The sequence below is a fragment of the Salarias fasciatus genome, chromosome 11 (assembly GCF_902148845.1).
Source record: "Salarias fasciatus chromosome 11, fSalaFa1.1, whole genome shotgun sequence".
NCBI classification, from domain to species: Eukaryota; Metazoa; Chordata; class Actinopteri; order Blenniiformes; family Blenniidae; genus Salarias; species Salarias fasciatus.
Window position 1 is genome coordinate 4458950 of NC_043755.1, and position 20544 is coordinate 4479493.

The 20544-nt window shown below is 42.7% G+C and overlaps 1 protein-coding gene across 3 annotated transcripts; it reads left to right on the plus strand.

Annotated features, from left to right (window-relative positions):
- The first annotated feature begins 1685 nt into the window (after positions 1 to 1685).
- Positions 1686 to 8756, plus strand: flad1 (flavin adenine dinucleotide synthetase 1). 3 transcript variants are annotated; one of them, XM_030103667.1, is made up of 11 exons: positions 1686 to 1974; positions 3527 to 3613; positions 3833 to 4001; positions 4489 to 4866; positions 5719 to 5832; positions 5906 to 6173; positions 6465 to 6612; positions 6968 to 7066; positions 7153 to 7342; positions 8198 to 8271; positions 8381 to 8756. In XM_030103667.1, the coding sequence occupies exons 2-11, from the start codon at positions 3606 to 3608 to the stop codon at positions 8514 to 8516; spliced, it is 1584 nt and encodes a 527-aa protein (XP_029959527.1). In that variant the 5' UTR covers positions 1686 to 1974; positions 3527 to 3605; the 3' UTR covers positions 8517 to 8756. The 3 variants fall into 3 exon arrangements, with proteins under 3 accessions (XP_029959527.1, XP_029959529.1, XP_029959528.1); XM_030103668.1 differs by lacking the exon at positions 1686 to 1974 and adding an exon at positions 2106 to 2151; XM_030103669.1 differs by lacking the exon at positions 3527 to 3613.
- Positions 8757 to 20544: the final 11788 nt, after the last annotated feature.

Genomic DNA, 20544 nt, shown 5'->3' on the forward strand with positions numbered 1-20544 from the left:
CAAAACTACAAACCACATTGTTTTACCCAGTTATCAAATAATGTCACTTTTGACAGTCTGTTTGTATGCCACGCACTTGTTCAGATTACTTTTTCAGTTGAGTTGTATTTGCTTGCGACCTTATATGGGAACATCACTCAGAATAAATAAAAGTTGGAGAAACAGGTGGATGTCCAGGGGTCACAATCCCTCTGTAGCCCAGCCTTACTAACACTTGAGCACCACTCCTGCCTCCACCAATATTGTTATCTCCTGTTAAAAACCCTGGAGTACACTTGCTGGGTACTTGTGGTTCATATTGATTCATTTATATATCATTACCTTTATCATTGCCATTTTTAACCGCTGGGTAAGATATACTCTTTTGCCTACAGCTTGACTTCCAACCACAGCTGTTGCTTTTAAATCCTCTCATTTCCAGATGAGATAGTTGGAATCTTCTGGTATATCATTGTGCGAAGCTAAAATAAAATTCTCTCGAAAAGTGTAGCATTATTTTATTTGATTAGACTCGTCTTTAGAAAATAGCACACAACTGCCAGAATGAAATGCATAAAACTGGAACACAAAGTAGTCCAAAATAAGTCATATAAAATGATGAGAAAGTAACTGAATAGCTACAGGAAGATGCTAATTTAAATAGGCAATGAGATGCAAAACAGCAGGGACACAAAATGAACAAATATGCACCACAAACACACAGACACACAGACACACACACACACAGACACACACACACACACACACACACACACACACACACACACACACACACACACACACATACACACACACACACACACAACCAGTAAACAAAATGAGGGGGAAAAGCAATCAGTAAGACAAGTAAAGTGACTCATGTGAGACATGAAATGACCAAAAACGGTAAAGGATGAAAACAAAAGACAAATGTGATATCATATCATATCAGGAAATATTTTTAACTGTAGTTCTTATAGATAGCAAACACTTTTCAATATGTTAAAGTAATAACAATGACAAAAAAATAAGGAATGCCTAAATACAACTCAGTTTTACAGCTTGCTGACTAACATGTTAAGATCTGTTAAATAGCTGTGTGCTTATATCATCTAAACTGATCTCAAAACAACACAGGAATTCTGAAAACAAAACTGCTCCAAGGCCCACAGAGAGTCTCATTTCAAAACTGCTTGTCCAACACAGTTTTAGCACAGTTGTATCACAAATATAATGATTTCCTGAAGGGAATTTCCTCAGACTGACACATGAACATTCATACTTTATGGTGTAACAAACGTTTGTATTCGTAATTCTATTCTTTTTTATTACTGATCTGTATCATCATCAGCAAAGTATCATATCAACACATAAACGTTTTGATTTGATATTATTGAACATGTACTGTAATGTGTGTTTACATTCATTCACATCGTTAACCAAACTAAAAGAGCATTTCCAGCCTATAATATTTTGTGGATGATAATTCCATCTTCATTTTAGGTGCAGTATTTTAGAGAAAACCCACACGGATTTATCATGCTCCACCCACAGGACAAGAAAGTAACATCAACAGGGGAGAGTGGGCTCGTTGTAGTTCTCTCCTCCGGCCGGCGGGGGCAGACGAGTTAACTGAGCTCCCACACCATCCAGACAGAAGAAAAACCGCTCCTTATGCATCTACGGAGGTCTGCTTGTTTCCGATTAGCGGAACGGAAAGCTGGCATATTGAAAATCAGTAATGTTTTACGCCTAGGATATTATTTATCGTGTCTTTCGGAAAAGTAATATATTTTCCTTCACGAGAGGTTTGTTATTTTAGTTTCATTTGTTTGCGATCGCGTTTAGTCACTTCCGTGTACATACAAGCTAGTTCCCACCTCCCTAAATATGATTGGCTGTCGCGCTCAATGGAGGAACACGATTGGACGGCTGTGAGGTGTGACGTCTTGTCCCGATGGCAGGATACGTAACGGGGACATAAGCGACTCAGTAGTAAGTTGCCTTGATTTTGACGAGTTTAGTCGTCAAAATCAACTATATATTACGTTTGTAGTCTTCTGCGCAGCATTTTCCAGTTGAAAGAAGATCTCCGAATATTGTAAATCACGTGTAGCGTTAAGTTAGCCTTGCATTTTGACGTACTTCTTTGCAGATGCCTGTGCCCTCACAGTGAGTTCAGCAACCACCAAGGAGACGTATCGCATATCTCTTTTTTTGTTGAAGATTAATTGTGTATCTCCGAGGTGTGTCATATCACGGCGACGAATGAATGCACCCTTGCAATTTCATCCTGTCACGATGACCAACGTAGTCTACAGTTGCACAATGCAGGCACAACGTGGTGTATAGGTTACATCAACTACTGCTGTGGTTCTGTCTGAAGCCTGATTCTGTGTCTAGATCAGATATTATCGATATTTCAATACTGTCTCTACAAAATCTCCTTGTTCTTGCTTGTAGTTGCTCGCTTCTGAGATCTATGTTTCAGCTCCACATCAACTATCAAGCAAACTATTGCTGCGTTACTTTGCTTTGGCTGAGTCAAACACAAAGAGTAACCTCACTCAGAGATACTTAGTTGTTTGACTCAGTGCAAATAAATAATCTGTAAAATTCCCATGTAATACTGTGGCTATTGCATTTGCCTATTTGCTGACTCATACATATACAACTTCCTGTGATTACAAATATGGTATAATTGCCACCTTGTCTGTTTCTTTCCCTTGATACTATGTACCATCCTGTATTTCCTGGCCCACCTTTAATGTGGAAATGTTACAGATCAAACAGCCCACACTGTCCTGTTACCTTTTGAGCACTGATCTTTGCTGACACCTATCATTTAATCATTTATATAGTTATTTTTCCATTGATCAATGCTGTCAATTTGTGTAAGGTTATTTAAAGACTGCAGTGTGCTTGCTTGCTGTAGAGGAGGGGAAAACGTGTTAGGCATCCGCTTCATACAACTATTCAACAAGCCAGTCCTTCATCCATCTTCCATAGCTGTGTTATCCAGATGAGGGTGGCAGACATCGAGTGACAGGCAGAATACAGCGTGCACAGGTCACCACCCCGACACAGGACTAAAACAAAGAGACACGCAATCATCCAACCTTGCAGCTGTTTACATTAACAGCCCATCCAAAGTCACTGATTGATAAGCATCTTTTTGGATTGTGGGAGGAAGCTGGAAATCAGCACAGGGAGAAAATGCCAATATATTCTAAGGTGACACCGCTAACCTCTGTGCAACCATTTAACAGTCTCCCAGTTTCAATCACAGCTTGTTTGCATTTGTGGAGCATATATACAGGTGATAAACTTTAAATCCTGTGTTATAAAGTCACTATTAATCCTTGTCAGGTGTAATAAATAAACAATTTTCAACATCTCCTCCCAATCCTTTACATAAATTTGTATCATGAGAAACTGATGAAGTAGAAGATGAACTGTGTGGTGTGTACAGGAACGTAGCTCGTGCCTATTCACAGTTTCTCCTCCTCTGTTTCTCTGCTCTGCTTATTCATGTGTCTATTTCAAGATATTTCCTGGTAGAAGACAAGCTATGAAGGAGAGGACCTGAGCTGTTATAAAACGTTTGGGATGCTCCATGTAGATTCATGTTGATGTAAGAATGATTTCTTTACTTTTCCTTGCAGGAATGAACAAATAATAAAAATGGAAATAAACATGAGATTTGACCTATGCTGCATGGCTTATATTCTTTTATTTTGTGTTTGAATGCATTCTCTAAGAGTTAATGTTGACAAGTAAGATTTCTGAATTTGTTGATTCTTGCTGCTGGAAGTGTGCCCTGAACAGATGTACTGTTTTTTGGTTTCCCCAGCTTTTCCCTCCCTACGCTGAGTAGAGCGGTGGTGCGTGTGAGGAGAGTGGCAGCTCATCTCAGCAGAGCAGCCATGTCCACAGATCAGCCGGGCTCCAGTCCGTCCATCGCAGCCAACGGGGATGCCCCCACTGCAGCCATCCTCATCATCGGAGATGAGATTCTCAAGGTGATTCAGTGCTGAATGACACATTTCTTGTGTGAATTTTAATCTCTGTGTGATTGACAGTCCCCCCACTGAAAATCCTTGAGAGTTTGCAGAATTGAGAGAATCAAAATAGAGCCATGCTATTTTTTTTTTTCCTGACAAATCCATGGGCTTGAATACATTTAAGTGTATTAACATATAAGCTCTCATCAGTAAGCCTTGACTTCGTTGGAACCGTATCCAAGCTTGGATCAACGTCTCATAACCCCAGGAAAACCTTGCGATGGTTATTTGATGTGGCAACCGTGCTCAATTTTGAAAGGACAAGTTTGCTAGTATAACTTGACTTGATGCGATCATGATTTAAACATAAAGTCTTTGCTGCTGTCCAGTGTCATGTTTCACCCTCAGAAAACGTCCACGGTCCTTGAATTGAATCAAGTGAGACCTCGGCGATCCTTGAATTTGAAGTTGAACTGAAGGTGGAGGAACTGCGCCTCTCTTCCAGGGTCACACTGTGGACACCAACAGCGCCTTTCTCACACGGGCGCTGAGGAAACTCGGGGTGTCGGTGCGGCGCGTGACCGTCATACCAGACGTCCAGGAGATCATCGCCAAAGAGGTCGCCCTCCTCGCTCCCCAGTACACACACCTCCTCACCTCCGGCGGCATCGGGCCCACCCACGACGACGTCACCTTCGAGAGCATCGCCATGGCGTTCCAGGAAGAGGTGCATCCCCACCCCGAGCTCTCCCGCCTGGTTGAGGAGTTTTTCGGGGTCGTGGACAAAGACAGCGCTGCCATGAAGCTGGCCATGGTGCCTCGCTCTGCCAAGCTCAACTATGGAGTCGACCCTCAGACCGGGCAAACTCTCCGCTACCCTCTGGTGAGTGAACTCAGGCAGCACAGGCTGGATTTTACACACTGTGATGAACTGATAAACAGTAAAACAACTTCACATCTCAAAACTATCATTTATACCAGTGATTATCGTTGGTGATTTTTTTATATAAATGGAAAACTGTCAAATATGTGTAATAATATACGGACAGAGGGCAAATGTATGAGACGAGACAAACACGGTGTGAGTGGAGGTCTGCTTCTGCTGCTGATGAAAACTGGAGGGACAATAGCGAGGCAAAATGAAAACCATCACCAGAAATGTGGGGGTTGGATTATTCTCCAATACAAATAGCAGTATCAACAATCACACAGTGCAGGATTGAAAAGAAAGTCGTAACAATGGGAGAAAATAATTATACTGAGCATTTTCAGACACCAGACGTGAAAACCATTTGCGCTTTTATCTTGTTATTTTCTGAAATCATTACACATTGACATTTTCATTACAAACTTCTATATTTGGGTAATGTTTCTGAAAGTTCTCCAGGCTGAGATGCACAACTCATCCAGACGCCTGTCCATTCAGATGAGTCATTAAAAGAACAATCAACAAACACCATCTTTTTTTTATTTAGATGAGAAGAATAATACCAATTTCATAACTTTTAGGTAAATTTATTGCCTTCGGCACTAATAAAATCAGTCTTAGCAAAATACTGCATCTCATTAATTATACCCTTTTAAATGGTTCATATTATGGTGAAATTGACAGTTTCACTGTGTTCTGTTTTAAAGAGGTTGTTGGTTTTCAAACAGCAGAAAGACAAAATAGGGTTAAAAGAGTAAGAAGTGCACATTTTTGCACTAACTGAATGTTGCTTCAACTCTCTCTTAGGTGAGCGTACACAACGTGTACATCTTCCCCGGGATTCCGTCCTTGTTGGAGCGGGCCTTCAACTCGCTGGAGCACCTGTTTGCCGGCTCAGGGACCACCTTTCACACCCGAGAGGTAGAGACCACCACCCTGAGTGCAGCCTCGTACAATGAGCGCAGGGAAGCTGATCGAAGGTCACTCCTCTCAGGTGTTCGTGGATGCGGACGAGGCGGAGATCGCCCCCGTCCTGACCAAGCTCCAGGCCGGCTGGGGCCGGAAGGTGGCGCTGGGCTCGTACCCCGACTGGCTGAGCAACTACCACAGAGTCCGGCTGGTCCTGGACTCCGACAGCCAGGAGAAGGTGGACGGCGCTCGAGCCCACCTGCTGGAGAAGCTGCCCAGGGGGAGCGTGGTGCCGCTGGTCACAGACCCGGTGTCCATCGCCACCGCCGAAGTGTACACACTGGCCAACAGCGGTGAGGGAAGGGGAGACGAGTTTAAGTGTGTCAACCTGAAGTAAATCACGCTGGGAAGACTCAGGCTTTACACGGGCATTGGGACCAATTATGAAGTAAAATATTAAAGTAATTATGGCTGTAAAATTGTAGTGGATGATAAAAAAAAAAGAGCGTGAGATGGACTGGAGATTAAAGCTTCGACAAGTAATAAAAGAGAAACATATTTGAAATTACAAATATCATCGTCTTTACGATAGCCAACAAAATTTTTTTACTACATCTTTCTGTGGGTATTTTATTTTCTAACAGGCACAGCACTGAGCGAGAAAGTCCTGTCCGCGCTGAAAACGATCGAGGCCGCGCTGGAGCGGTATTCGACCGACGAAATCTGCGTCGGCTTCAACGGAGGGAAGGACTGCACGGCGCTGCTCCATCTCTACTACGCCGCGCTGAGACGGTGACCGGAGGGGGGGGGGGGCGAAGATGTGGAGTCGTTTTAATCGGGGCAAAACAAATGACCTCGGAGACGCGAGAGGGGGGGAAGGAGATTCCCAAATTAAAAACGTAATGATAGCATTTGTGCACAGTGGGGTGTGACATAGCTCAGCAAGAAGTAAGTGGGATGGAGTGTGTCTGAGGACAGCAACTAGACTGAGAAACATTTCACACAAGACGGAGTGAGTTTTGGGGCGTTCTGGACCTGCAGTGAGCAGATTGTGGGAGATTATAACGTTTTGTCTAATCCTTCTCTGTGCCCCTGTTATTTATCTGTTTTTAATGACGTCCCAATTCTGTCTCCTTCCCGCCCTCAGTCGGCATCCAGATGGCAAAGACAAGCTGAAGGCTCTGTACATCCGGATCGTCTCGCCGTTCCCAGAAATGGAGAGGTTCCTCCAGGACACGATAAAAAGGTGAGCCATCATTCTAGGAAGGAGAGAGATGAGAGTTTTATTAGTTTAACTTGGTGTTTTACTTTTTGGCAACGTGTTTTGAAAAGGTACGACCTGGAGCTGATCTCCGTGGAGGGCAGCATCCGGCAGGCCCTGAGCGAGGTGCAGGAGAGGAGGCCAGAGCTGAAAGCCGTCCTGATGGGGACCAGGAGGAGCGACCCGTACTCACACACCCTCACCGCCATGTGTCCCACCGACCCGGGCTGGCCGGACTACATGAGGGTCAACCCGCTGCTGGTGAGACTCACTCTGGAATAACATCCACAGCTTCATCACGTCGTCGTGTTTTTATTCAGTTTCAACCTCTCTGGGAAATCTGAATTTTTAATAAACTGGGAATCTGCTGCTGTATCACAGTCCTGATTTCCACAGTGTGCAAACTGTGGTCAAAAATCACCAAATTGAGGCATGAAATCAGCATTTACTTCTAAAAGCAGAAACCTTCGGGATTCATTGAGATTATGTCAAAATTTTAAACCTAATAATTTTCTTTCCACATTTGCTGATTGTCCAGCCAGTGAAAAATCTTCTCGCTTCAGACACAGCCAGGGAATTTATTTTACCAGGAGGGTCTCTGCCTCGGCCAAATCTGAACGAATGAACCAACTCTTGTTTCCTAGTAACCAAATCTCTAATATTCACATTTGGTACACAACTTCATCTAAGATAAAAATCAAAACATGTCCAAACTGGAAGCCTCTGGTAATGCCGCCGTGTTGCAACAGTGAAGAAACACACTGAAGGATCTGTGAGTCTTTTAAAGGAAAAAAAAAGGCACTTTTCAGTGAAGGTTGTTGTTAGTTTATGACACAGACATTCATAGAAAAATTTAAAAAAAAAGTTCTTGATTTTTTCTGTTAAACTAAGATCTTGCATCCATTGTAGAGCTTCAGCATAACGTCACATTTTGGTTTCTCTGACCCAGTTTTTAGCTCTGAAAAATTCCAGAAGATTCAGAAACCTCTCCCACTGTGATACTTTTCATGTTGCATTTGCAATTGTGTGTATAAACACTGTTTCTAAACGTGCCTGCATCATATCGAGTTACTGTAAACTGAAGCCAGTAAATCACAAACCGGTTTGGCTCCACAGGACTGGACGTATCACGACATCTGGTCGTTCCTGAGGACGTTATACGTTCCCTACTGTATTCTCTATGACAAAGGGTGAGAACCTTACCTGCACATCCTCTCTTTCAATTTTAGTTTCATTTCTTTATTCTTATAGAAGGAAAAAGCAGAACTGTTCATTTAGGATGTGTCCGTCGGCCTGCAGGTACACTTCACTGGGAAGTATGGACAACACCTGTCGAAACGCGTCCCTGAAGACGGTGGATGAGCGGGGGGTCACCCGATACAAGCCAGCTTACCTCCTGGAGAACGAAGAAGAGGAGCGAACCTCTCGAGCTTGATGTTTCTGCTCGTGTCACCGGTCGCTTCCAAAGCCTTATTTTTTTAAACAAAAATATCCGATTCACATTTTGCACACATTTCACACAGAACTGAGAGATTTTTTTAGTCTTCTTGTTTATGTTGGCTGAAGAATCGAGATTTCTGACTGCATAGTGAGCCTGCTACAAAGGCGTGTGTGTGTGTGTGTCTCTCTGTGTGTGTTACTGTAACAGCTCTCTGGACTGCTGAATAAAACATCATTGTGCTGTTTTTTTTTTCTTCCATTTTTTATGTTATGTTACTGTAAGTGTGGTCTTATAATCTGCAGGGCATTCACTGGAGCTCCCCTCTTATCTTTTCTTCATGAACCCATTTGTTTTTCTTTCTAACACAACCCAGGAAGGATGCCTTTATCAAAAAAAAGAAAAGAAAAAAACAAAAGGATCTGGAGAATTGCACAGGTGAGGACACAGTTCACTCTGCACCAGCAGGGACGGACCGGTGAAGCTCGTCCCCCGAGTCACTGGAGCCCTCTGACCGAGGTGTCTGAGAAACGATGAAACAAGCGAAAACGAGTGTAAGTCAATGCTTGGTGTGTTATACCTGTATTCCAGAAGGTTTACTTCCTCTCTTTAAAAGATGATTAAAAAAAAAAATAGCCATCACTGTCAGAGAAAAAGTAGAAGAACTCGACTGATGCAGCATTTATTGTGACGCTCACTGAGCCTCTGTAACTCAGCAATCACTCGTCCAGCATGACTTTTTTAGTACAGTTGTTTGTTTCAGAAGCATAATTTATTCTCGTGGTACAGATTTTGTTTTGTTTTGAGGGAACAGACTAGTTTGTGCACAAAGCAGAAGATCTCAACTGTGGAGGGAAGAGTTCCAGCAATGGATGTTTATGTTGATTTATTCTAAAATATGAGATTTCTTATTTTTCATTTGAGAATCCTACGTTAAAAGAAGTTTTACTTGAATTCTGTCATTTAGGAAAACTATTTTCTGAAGTAATAAATCAAATAAATTACCTTTTTATTCATTACACTTGAAAACAGACACCTTTACTTTCTCTTCAGTACATTCTTAAAAAAACAGAAGTCAAGTCACTTCTATTGATCCAAAATGGGATGAAGTAATTTTTGCACTTTTAACCCATCTCAACATGGATCATACTGGAAGCAGGAGCTGCTGGAGGAAAAGTACCATGCTCTCACCTCCGGCCCATATCCACTTCTGACTCAAAACTATGATACAACCTGAATCGTAAATTGTCTCATCTAAAACATACTATTGCAGTCATGCACTTTTGAAATCCAACAGAAATAAAGAAAATTCACTGTATTAAACCCATCCTATTCATAATTAATGATACATACTTGGAGCAGTGGGATGCTTTGGTGAGGTGCCCAGGGAGCAGCAGGGTCAAAGGTCGTGCCCAAGGGGACCCACACTGATGACTGAGGGACTTCATATCCAATGAACACTTTTATTTCAACCTTTAAACAGGATTACTGTATCAATAACTGTATTTTTTTAAAACTTGTTTTCCTCTCAGAATCTGTGGAAGTAAATTATTTGAATTTATCTGTTTACTTCCGCCAAAGTGTGGAAAGATACACAAGTAAATGTCAATTTAAATAAGAAATCTTGTTATATACTGTGTATTATCTGAGCAGTTTTGGCTCTGGATGCCCCCCCCCCCGGGGTGAACAGCAGCCCCCCCCTTCCCGCCGCTGCTCACCGGAGCGTCTCCTCCTCGCGCGCTCCCGCCGCTGCAGTTCTCCTCGCGGACCTCACGGGCGCGTTGTTCTCACGTTTTCCATTTAGCGCCAGTGATTACAATAAATTACCTTCTCCGTTTCCAGACATGATTGAATCCAGGCCCATCGATCCGCCCCCCCCCCCCCCCCCCCCCCCCCCCCCCCCCCCCCCCCCCCCCCCCCCCCCCCCTCCTGGAGATTAGTCCGCGCGGCGCAGCGCGGATCGATCCCGGCCGATCTAATAAAGCGGGTCGCTTACGAGGCCACCGCGGGGCTGCACACACTGTTACACCAGCAATTACCTCTCCGAGGCCGCCCGCACCCCCCCCACCCCCCCCCCCCCCCCCCCTCACACCACCTGCCTTATCGGCCCGGGCTTCACGGCCCGCCTGATTTATTAATAATAACAGTAATAAAAGAGGCGATGAACAGAGGCTTCATAATCACTGCAGAAATGTGATGGTGTGTGTTTTGGTGCTGCGATAAACACACCGGGACATTGTCTGGAATTACATTTGTGTGGAGGGAAAATGATGTTACAGGCATACAGTGTCCCAGTGGTGGGCATATGACTCCAACTTTTCCTCTTCTTCTTTTTCTCGCAGGTTATATATAGCCCAGTGAGAGTTATGACTTTTAATTAAGCCCAGTTTGTGTTTATCGGTGCGGCATTTCCCCAGTGTCTGATACACCTGGAGTGACCTCCACCTACAGACCATCCAGGGCCTGATCCAGAAGTCACTGCTGAAATTTGACAGTGTTTATGTACAGTTGTGATGTGCTTCAACTGTAATGCTATTTCTCTTTTTCCTGGATAAGAATTACATTATTACTACAATCATTTAACAGTGTAAATTTGACAAGTTACCTTTAGCATTTTAACCAAATAATAGTCTTCAGCAAGTGTGCTTATTACTGTTATGACTATTATTACCACTACTGCTACTATTGCTATTATTACTTGCTCACTGTCATTCATTCCCATAAATTAAAAGGAAAAAGAACCACTCCACTCTCTCTGAATCACATTTCTGTCCATAACTTCATAAATAATTAACCAATAGTCACCAAGTTGTTTAACTTCTTGAGAAATGATGAATAAAAGTGATGTCAACTTAAGACATTCTTGAAAATTTAATTTATTTAACTTAGCAAACATCTATCTTTATAAATGTAGTGCTGAATGAAAATCATGCTGATAAGGCACATAAAACAAAACAACCCTGACATGAAGTAAGGGTATCAGAAAACACACAAATAACATCAGCGGATGTTTACATAACTGGACAGAATCACAGTTTTTAAAATGTAATTCTTAATGATGCATCTGAAAGAACGAGAGGCATATACGAGTGAATGCTGGTAAAAACTTCTACCAATTTCTTACATAAATTAGCTACAGATTCCTGCTTCTCCCTGATTTTTGTGTATAAATATGAATTGCATCCATTAAAGTTACTAAATATGGTTAAATGTTAAAGAGTTAACATTATTAAGACATAAAGGACGCTAAGAAGAGAAGAAAACTGAGCAGAAAATGTCAGTTTGTTTGTAAAACGCTTTTTTTTTTCATTTCTATTCTAATGTCAATATTCAAACATTGTATAAAAAAAATAACATGAAAGCCATGATATTTTGAGGTGATCCGAACACCTCTCAGGTGGCCACTAAGTGAAACTGCTCATCTGTGAATCTTGTTATTTGAAAGGTAAAATAAAAAAACGTTGTAAGTTCAGGATGTTCTTTGAAATGGAGTGACTTTCCTTTGTCACTCTGATATTTCGAAGTGGAGAAGTTCTTCCTCCACCACAGGGACGGGGATCCAAATTATATTTGACATTTGCTTGATACGTTTCTGAAGTGTTTCACAGCCGGACTGTTTATTCGATCGTTTCTCAGCTTCGTCCTCATCCTCTTTCAGCTGTCGCTCCGTCGTTCTCGCTGCACCTGTTTCATCTCTCATGTTTGCTTTCACCACTGTCTCCTCCAGTCGCACGTCTCCCTCACTGCCTTTCCTGTGTTTTCTGACTCTGGATTTTTGGTCAGTATCTCCTATGAATTTCAAAACGACTGTTTTCCGTCTGGCCCAGAAGAGTTAGATGGACAGAGGACATGGACGGCGGCTGCAGAGGCTCGGAAGTGTGTTTAAAATCCACAAAACTGCAACAAAAACATTCTCAAAATTCTGATGCAGCAAAACTTTTGTGTCATCTGAGATGATGTGGAACAAGCAGTCAGGGAAAGTGGCTTTTTTAACCCCTCCTGTGCGTATTTAAACCTGGATTGCTCCCCAAAGGCAGACTTCAGGACGGCCGGCGGATGTATGATCAGAGCAGCCACTTAAGGCGATGCGAGGATGAGAAGCTCATCTCGTCGCTCTCTCAATACACTCCAGTGTTCCTCTCTGTGCCCCCCAGCTGAGAGTGACTTTTAACAGAGTCCACAGAGCGAACGCTGTTTGTGATATGGACTCAGCACGACTTAAAATCACGCTTCCCCGCAAAAGTATGTGACAGGCTTTGATATCTCGGCGAACCATCCATCAGATACTCGGACGCGCGTCTGCCTGTGATGCTTCCCTCTGAAGGAATCTGCTCTTAATCCAATTCCTCAGCACTTCCTGCGGTGTAAAACGAGACTTGAAGCACCATGAGACAGCAATTCAGGCAAAGTCCTCAGAGGGATGCTTAACACGGAGGATGAATAGACACTCCGTTGTCAGAAAGCATCAGGAGAGAAGAGAGACCTTTGAGTTTATGCAAATCACCAGCCCATCTGCATGTAAAGCCAGCCGACCAGAACACGGGAAATAGGATGTTCAGTATCAAAGCGTCAGACATTAGAAGTGGATGAAAGTGAGAGGAAAAGAAAGGAAGGGAGGGACGAGAAGGGGCTGTTTTGCTTGTTGCCATGCGGAGTGTGACTGACTCGGCTCATTTTTGCCAGGTCTTGGCGCGTTCGAATAAAAAGCCACTTCCCATAATCCCAACTTGGTCACAGCTCTCAGTCTGGTACACACAGCCGCGACCCCCTGCTCCCGTCCGCACACGCGGGACGCATTCAGAAACGCCTTTCACACGGCGGAGCGGCTTTAATGTAAAGGGCCGGAGCGTGTGAAGCGGCAGCCGGCGCGGCGAGAGGCGATGAGAGAAATTCTGCTCGGCTGGACGCGACTGGAGCTCGCCTGCGCTCCAGTTAAACGTGGAGACGAGAGATGTTTAAGTTTGGAAAGTGTCAGCCAGAAGATTCTTGCTTTTTGTAGATTAGAAGAGTTTTTTTTTTTTTTTGCAAACATTCTGAAAATCCTCAGTGTGGTACACAGTAACCTCTCTGCATCCTTATTCTCCAGCTGTTCCACTTTTCTCCCAAAGGTCAAACACATGTCTATATGAGGTAAATGGTGACTCTGAATTGCCCATGATCGTCTGTCCTGATTAGAGCGCCCGCTTTACCTGAAAACATTTTAATCTTCCCACAGCACCAGATACAGAGAAATAGGAGCCTTTGTTTTCCATTCATTTGAGCATGTAGGTGCATAAATAGCAATTTTCCATTCAGCAGGTTTCTCCAAAGAGCACATTTGGGAAATAATTGACTTCACGCCGTCCGGCTCTTGTGAAGCAGCCACAGACAACCAGGTAGATATTGTGGCAGTTGTGATTTCTTGATTTCTTCATGAGATTTAGGTGTAAATCTGACACACAGGTGTCTGCCAAACCTTTTTATATGTGCATCATGATCATGATAACTTTTTACGGCACTGACTGGAAGATTTGAAGAAGAGTCAATTAAATATTGACTCAAATCTTTGGTTACGTTGACATTTGTGGTAGCAACTTGTTTGAACATTATTATCCGTTGGAAAGTTTTAAACTAGACTTTCCAAGCATTCATAACAATAGATTTTCTAAAAGGTTATGCAATCCCTTCCCACACGCCGGGTACACTATGAGTCCCACTGTCCTCTGTTATCATGTGTTATCTGTTTAAAAAGAAGGACCTTGAATGTGACTCTCAGTCCGCACTGAGTGTATTTTTGAAAATGGACAAACTGCAGTCACTGGATTTATCTGAACGGTGCTTATGACTTGTGCACAACGTCCCCCCAAAGACCCAGAGGTTTCACATGAGCTCAATAAAACCTCTTCAACCATGTTTTTTGTGACGGTCAGTAACCTAGCATTATCAATCGAGAGGATTAAGGAAGAAAATTTGACTTCTTGCTCCATAAAGTATCCTGATCGGGTGAAGACGAGTCTCCTACTTTCTTTTTTCACAGAAATATGTCACATTAATTGATAATTCAGTGGAAAAACAATCATTATTTGCCTCCTTGCTGTGACCTGCGCTTGTCTTATCTCGATCTGTAGATACTGTTTCACAGACGAAGTACTTCTTGGTCATATTTTTCACTGTAATCACCGTTGAACCTGTTTTCCTCGTGACTCTGTGTGCACAAGCCGTCTGTGACTTGATCTTTACACCAACACCGCTCACATGTTGTTTTTCTTCTTTTGTGACAATCTGGTTCGACCGCATTTGTCCCCGTTTGTGTGACAGACTGAAAGTACCTCCTTTGTGAGCATATGGCAGAGATAATTACACTGTAGCCGGCTACCTGACACATGTAAGAGATGTGAAAGAGTGCGTCACGAGCCGACCTGGTTATTTTAGACTTGATTTAGAACAAACAACCGGCTTTCAGCTCGCCTGAATAAAAGCCCTCGGCCGGCATCATTCATAAGTCGAAGATTAAAAAGCACACGTATTCATCATGGCTCCAAAATTATTAATATTTCTCAGAGCTTTAACGACACAAAGAATGAGACACAAAGAGCACAGACCAACACATGATACTCGCCAGGAGCCGTGGAGGTTCTGTTCTTCGACAGACACCAGATCGCAGGTGAAGCTGTAGGGTGTTAGGGTGTGCTCAGTAATGAGTCTGTAAATGCAAAGGTGTGATTTCAATAGACCCATTTATACCAAATTAGTGGCTTGTTGGGGCTTTTTTGAGTTCTTGAATCTGTGATATGATAAATGTTAGAGAAGAGTTGAGAAAACAGTAAGTTATTGCCAGTGTCTAGCCAGTAGCAGCTGAACCGGCAGCTGTCACCATTACAGAGTTCAGTAATTAGCTTTCTGACGCGTTGAAATGTTACAGTTCATGCATATATATGTACATACACACATCGACAGAGTGAGTTTCAAAAATGACTCAAGGAACACAGAGATTTTCTTTGTTTGACTGCTGCTGATTTTCCTCTTTGTGTAAAACTGCGGGAAGCTGGAGCCCCTGCAGCGTTTTATGCTTCATACTTATGAAAGTACTTTTTTTTTTTTTAAACCATACCACTGATTTTATCCTTCATTTAGAGCAACACAGAACTTTTAGGTTTTGAGATAGATTTCAGTTTTTCTTTTACAACATGTTTAAGATCTATAGATAAATCCTGAATACAGCAGGTGACCCAGGAGAGGGCAAGAGGGGGCGGAGGATGGATGGAGCCAATAGCGACCTTCACCCCTGCACTTCTGAATGTTCCCTCTGTCATCTGGCTTCATTGCTTGGTCCTCTTCCTTCTCTCTCCAGTTTCCATATCTTGATACAGCATGACATTTACAGCAAACATTTGCTCATATTTAGCAGAATCAATCTTTTCCTCCGTACCGTTTTTTCTTTTTCACAAAGCAGAGCATCTATCCCTTCAGCCTAACAGGTGGCAAACTGTATCTTCCCTAAAACGTGGCTCAGTTTTTTTTCTCCGAACATTTTTGGAGAAAAAAAAAAAAGAAAGCAAACTTAATCTGTTCCCAGCACATGTTTCTAAAAAGAACTAGTTTATCCAGATGTTGTTTTTCAGGCTTCAAATGTTAACGTTTTACGACGAGGTCGAGGAGCAACGTTTCCTCCTGCGCCTGGTGTCGGTTTGTGTGTGTCTGTGCTGCACAATGCGCCGCCGCCCGTCTGTCACGCAAACCTCCCTGCAGGTTCTTTACAGTCAGTTTGGAAACTTTGCTTTGCCTTGATGTCCAACAGGTGTGAAGATTAGCTGCAGAATTGTCCTGGTTTACAGACCTAGCTTTTCTGTGACTGTTATTTAGCAGTTAATTGCCTTTATGGCCGTGTTTCCAAAAGGTTCGAAGACAATCAGTCAGCTGACGTTTCTTAATGTCTCGCTAGTAAATAAAGTTCTGAAGCTCGAGCATGAGAGGGATGACTCAACTTTTGCATTTGTGTTAAGAGTCAAACCTTTCAGTCGGAGAAGAGGAGACCGTTTCTGAGCCCAGACTGTGGTGTCCAACAGTATGTGATGAAATATGTGGCACTACTATTGATCAGCTGTGAGGGCCATCAGAAACACCCCTAAATGCATTTCTTTGAAAACAAGTGGAGCGAAGCCTCCCAGGATGAAAAGAGAGGATATCCGTAAATCAGATTTTGAAGAATTTAAGTAGGTCTGCTTGTTATAAGCCACTTCACAGATTTGGCTTCTCGAGGCTTTTACTCTCCACTGCATGAAGGGCCAGATATTCACTTTGGGAAATATACACTGCATCTGATTACAAAGAGTTGAAAAAGTACACGCAATATGTGCAAGAGATGAAGGGAGAACTTTTTTTTTTTTTTGATTGGTAGAGACTATAACACACTGCAGTTCTTCGTCTTAATGTTATTAAGAGCTATTCTGCAGCTCATGCAGTGGAGGCGTAAATTAACTGGCTGTTGCTCACAGACATCCACATCCGGAAGGTCCACAGCTCAGAGCTTCGGCTTCCTCCCGCCCGAGACGCTCGACACGCAGGGAAAACGGCCCGTTTTTACCTCCAGAGCGGCGAGATTGAGCGGTCAGAAGATTTCAAGCTGCGACTCAGACTCATCCTCTCATGCAAAAGCCAATCCCGCTCCGACGCCGGCAGATGTGCGCAGAGATGAAAACTGAAGATAACCACAGACTGGCGAGCTGGAAAGACCCATGGAGCTTAAGTTCTGGCATCCATGAAATCTCTCAACTGGCTGCAACCCGCAATAACATTAATGAACACATCTTGGTGAAACTTTTCACAATATCACTCTGATAAAGGGCCGATCTTGTTTTGAATGGCGTTATTTCAGAACCAGTGTTTCTCAGTTCACAACCTTAAATTAAAGAGGATATCAGAAAAAAGGTACAAATAGCTGTGCTAATTAATGTGATAGATGGCGTCATTGTAGTATCATAGTGTTCAAAGCATTTTCTTCAGCAAAGATTCTCCTGTTTCCACTTGATGCATGCATTTAGCTTAAAAAAAATGCAAACCCAATTGAAATTTAATGTGCTTGTGAGCTCATGATAAAAAATACTAAATGAGGGTTCACGCTCCTCAGCAGCTCACTGCATCTATTAAATGTGTAGTTCAAGTGAACGATGATGGATTAAATTCAGAAAAAGAATTCATAAATCTAATTAAATTAAAATGAAACCTTTAACATAGGTTTGGAATAATAACTTCTGTTTAATATGGTATTTTCATTGAAGAAAAAAAAATGGAAATACAGTAATAAAAAAAATCTTGAAGTGACAATTCCTCCCCAAGTGGGGAAAAAAAGTCAATAAAAATGCAAATGTGAATTTCAAAAATGCATCCCAGCTAAGTTTCTGGCAAAAGTGACAAAACATTACAAATGAGAATCCTGAAAACCAGAGGTGTTAATAGCTTTTTTTTACCACGTGACATGATGCAAAGTGGATGAACAGAAGAGGAATATGAAAGCAATCTGACCGTTTCCACCGAGAACAGCCTCACTTCTCCATGAATTTATAGTTTTTTTTTAAAGCATTTTGCAGGAATAAGACCTTTTAGAAGTAAACATCTTCTGCAGTTGCGGATTCTTCATGTGACCCTGAACAGATTCCACGATCCCGGGTTGGAAACTCCATGAATCAACTTGATACTCAAAGATTTTGATGTTTGTATCCTGCTGCAGAGGAAATCAAGTGTTTTCTTCTTCATTGTGACACATAATGGATTAACAGCACTTCTTTCAGATATTTATGTGATCCATGTTTTCTGCTGTCGGTTGCCTGTCCATCTATAAACTGGCATCTATACCGGCAGTGACGCCTTCACAGGTACATGTCTTGGAAACTTTCCACTTTCATCAGAGGAATTTGACGACTGAGTGTGAGTGTCGAGCCTGCACTGTGAAAATCATACATTCAAGGGAAAAAAAAAGACATTTTTGAGTAAAAAGGTTGTCAATTTGTCAAATTACAGCTGGATGTTCAGTTTCAGACTGGCTACTTTATAATAGTTTTTCAACTTGTCCCCCTTTTCATCAAAAAAAACATGGATTAAGACAAGTTCAGAGGTGAGAAAGGAGTCCCACCATCGAACTGAAGGCCCTGATGACCGATCAGTGAAGACCAGCTCAGGGTAACTGATGGGCACATGATGGATTTTTTAATGCAGAGAGGCCGTGAGAAAACAAAACAAGACATAACAACTGCAAGCGAACTGGAAAAACTTGCCTATTGCAGTAGCTATGTGCGTGCGAGATGAGACAATTAAAAGAAACAGAAGTCAATAGTTTCCTTTCATTCAGTAGCTAACTAAGGACAGATCTCCGGTAAAGATCACAAAGCAATCATTTGCATCGTTGCATGTTTTCCAATGAGCCGAGAGCGGAAGGCGTCGAGCAAACAGGAGCCGCGTCATTTCTCCACACTTCAGGCCTTCCTTTGGCTGGGGGAGGCGCCGCTTCTGATCGCGACCTGCTGAGTGTTGCATCGCTTCACTTTGCAAAAACAATGGCAGCAGTGCATCTCTGACATCTGGACTTCAATAAAATAAACTTGTGGTGAAGAACCTGGACTGTCCAGGAGGGAAATCCTGAAGCGGTCCTGCTCTCACCTCGGTTCACCTTTGTCCCGAACGAAAGATGTGAAATATAAACTGAAGGAGAATCGCTGCCGACAGAGGTGTGGATTACACAGCGAGCCAGTACTTCCATCGGTGGTCAGCAGTTTGTATTTCTGAACGTGATTAGGAGAAATCTGTGTCGTACATATTCAGCCCAGAAGTGATCAAATGTAGTGACTTGTGACGACAGAATTTGTAGAGTTGAAATTGGACAAACTGTAATTACACGGTGATTTAGAGAGAGAGAGAGAGAGAGAGACAGATATGCAAAATGGAATCATGTTTTGTCAGATGCAGAGTTGAAAACTAAATCTGTCAGATCAGAAATTGTTTATGAGCGCAGACATCTCAAGGAATACCTCACAGTTGACTTTGACGTGGGATTGCTGTAAATTAACATGATACGGCCACTTGTGACTGGAATTCTGAAGTTAGTTATTGATTCAGTTGCAGTGTTGCTACATCGCCATGCAACAGAAACACAGGAAATACCAGAGGTTTCGTTTTGATTGGATTCTTTCATTATATCGGATATCAAAGTTAAAAAAAATGAAACGCAGACAGATAACAGCTTGTGGCGTGCTGCTTCAGGAAACAGATGCTCAGGATGCTGGGGGTCGGCCGCTACCTCCAAAGTCCTTTTCCCCGCTTTCACACCAGTCCGAGTTTTCCCGTCTTTCTGCCGATTTCACTACTTCATCAACCACAATGGGAAAAGAACGAACACGTTTGGCTTTGGGGATTTCTACATGAAGGTCAGAATCAAAGCCGCTCCACAACAACATGCTTCAGCAGTGACAAACATGTCATCAGAGGAGATCATAAAGCATGAAATAGGAGCATTAGCCCTATTATCCAGGAAATTGCCTTTCTAGCTTCACATGACATCCTGCATTACAGCCTATATAAATGGAAATGCATTTACAGCTTATTTGGATGTACACTCCTATATTTAAAGCATAAAACATCTTCTTTTGGTCCGAGTCCAACCTTGGCCTTGTGTGGACGGAAAATAACTACGCTCAATGCATTGGCAATGACGCTCCGGGGTCTATTAATACCGGGAGTCTATTGGGTATCTGAGTCTTATCAGGCTTGGGGTGAGCCATAGATAAAAACTCGGCTCGATATTCCACTAGGTTGCTCACATTACAACGGCCTCTCACACCACAAGGTCACTTCAAGTCCCCGATGTCTGCTTATCGCCATCCTCCTGTGTATTACACTCAACGCGTGTGTTCCGCAAATAAAACGGTGTGCGTGCATGTGTGTGTGTGTGTGTGTGTGTGTGTGTGTCGTCGCTGAGATTTGCGGTTGCATAAAATGCCGACACATCCAAACAATAAATAATAATCGACTCCAAACGCTTTAATTGCAACCAGAT

Coding starts and splice junctions, on each gene's coding strand:
- flad1 (XM_030103667.1), top strand. Junction 7,067..7,152: donor CTCCAGGACACGATAAAAAG/GTGAGCCATCAT, acceptor TGTTTTGAAAAG/GTACGACCTGGAGCTGATCT. Junction 7,343..8,197: donor TGAGGGTCAACCCGCTGCTG/GTGAGACTCACT, acceptor TTGGCTCCACAG/GACTGGACGTATCACGACAT.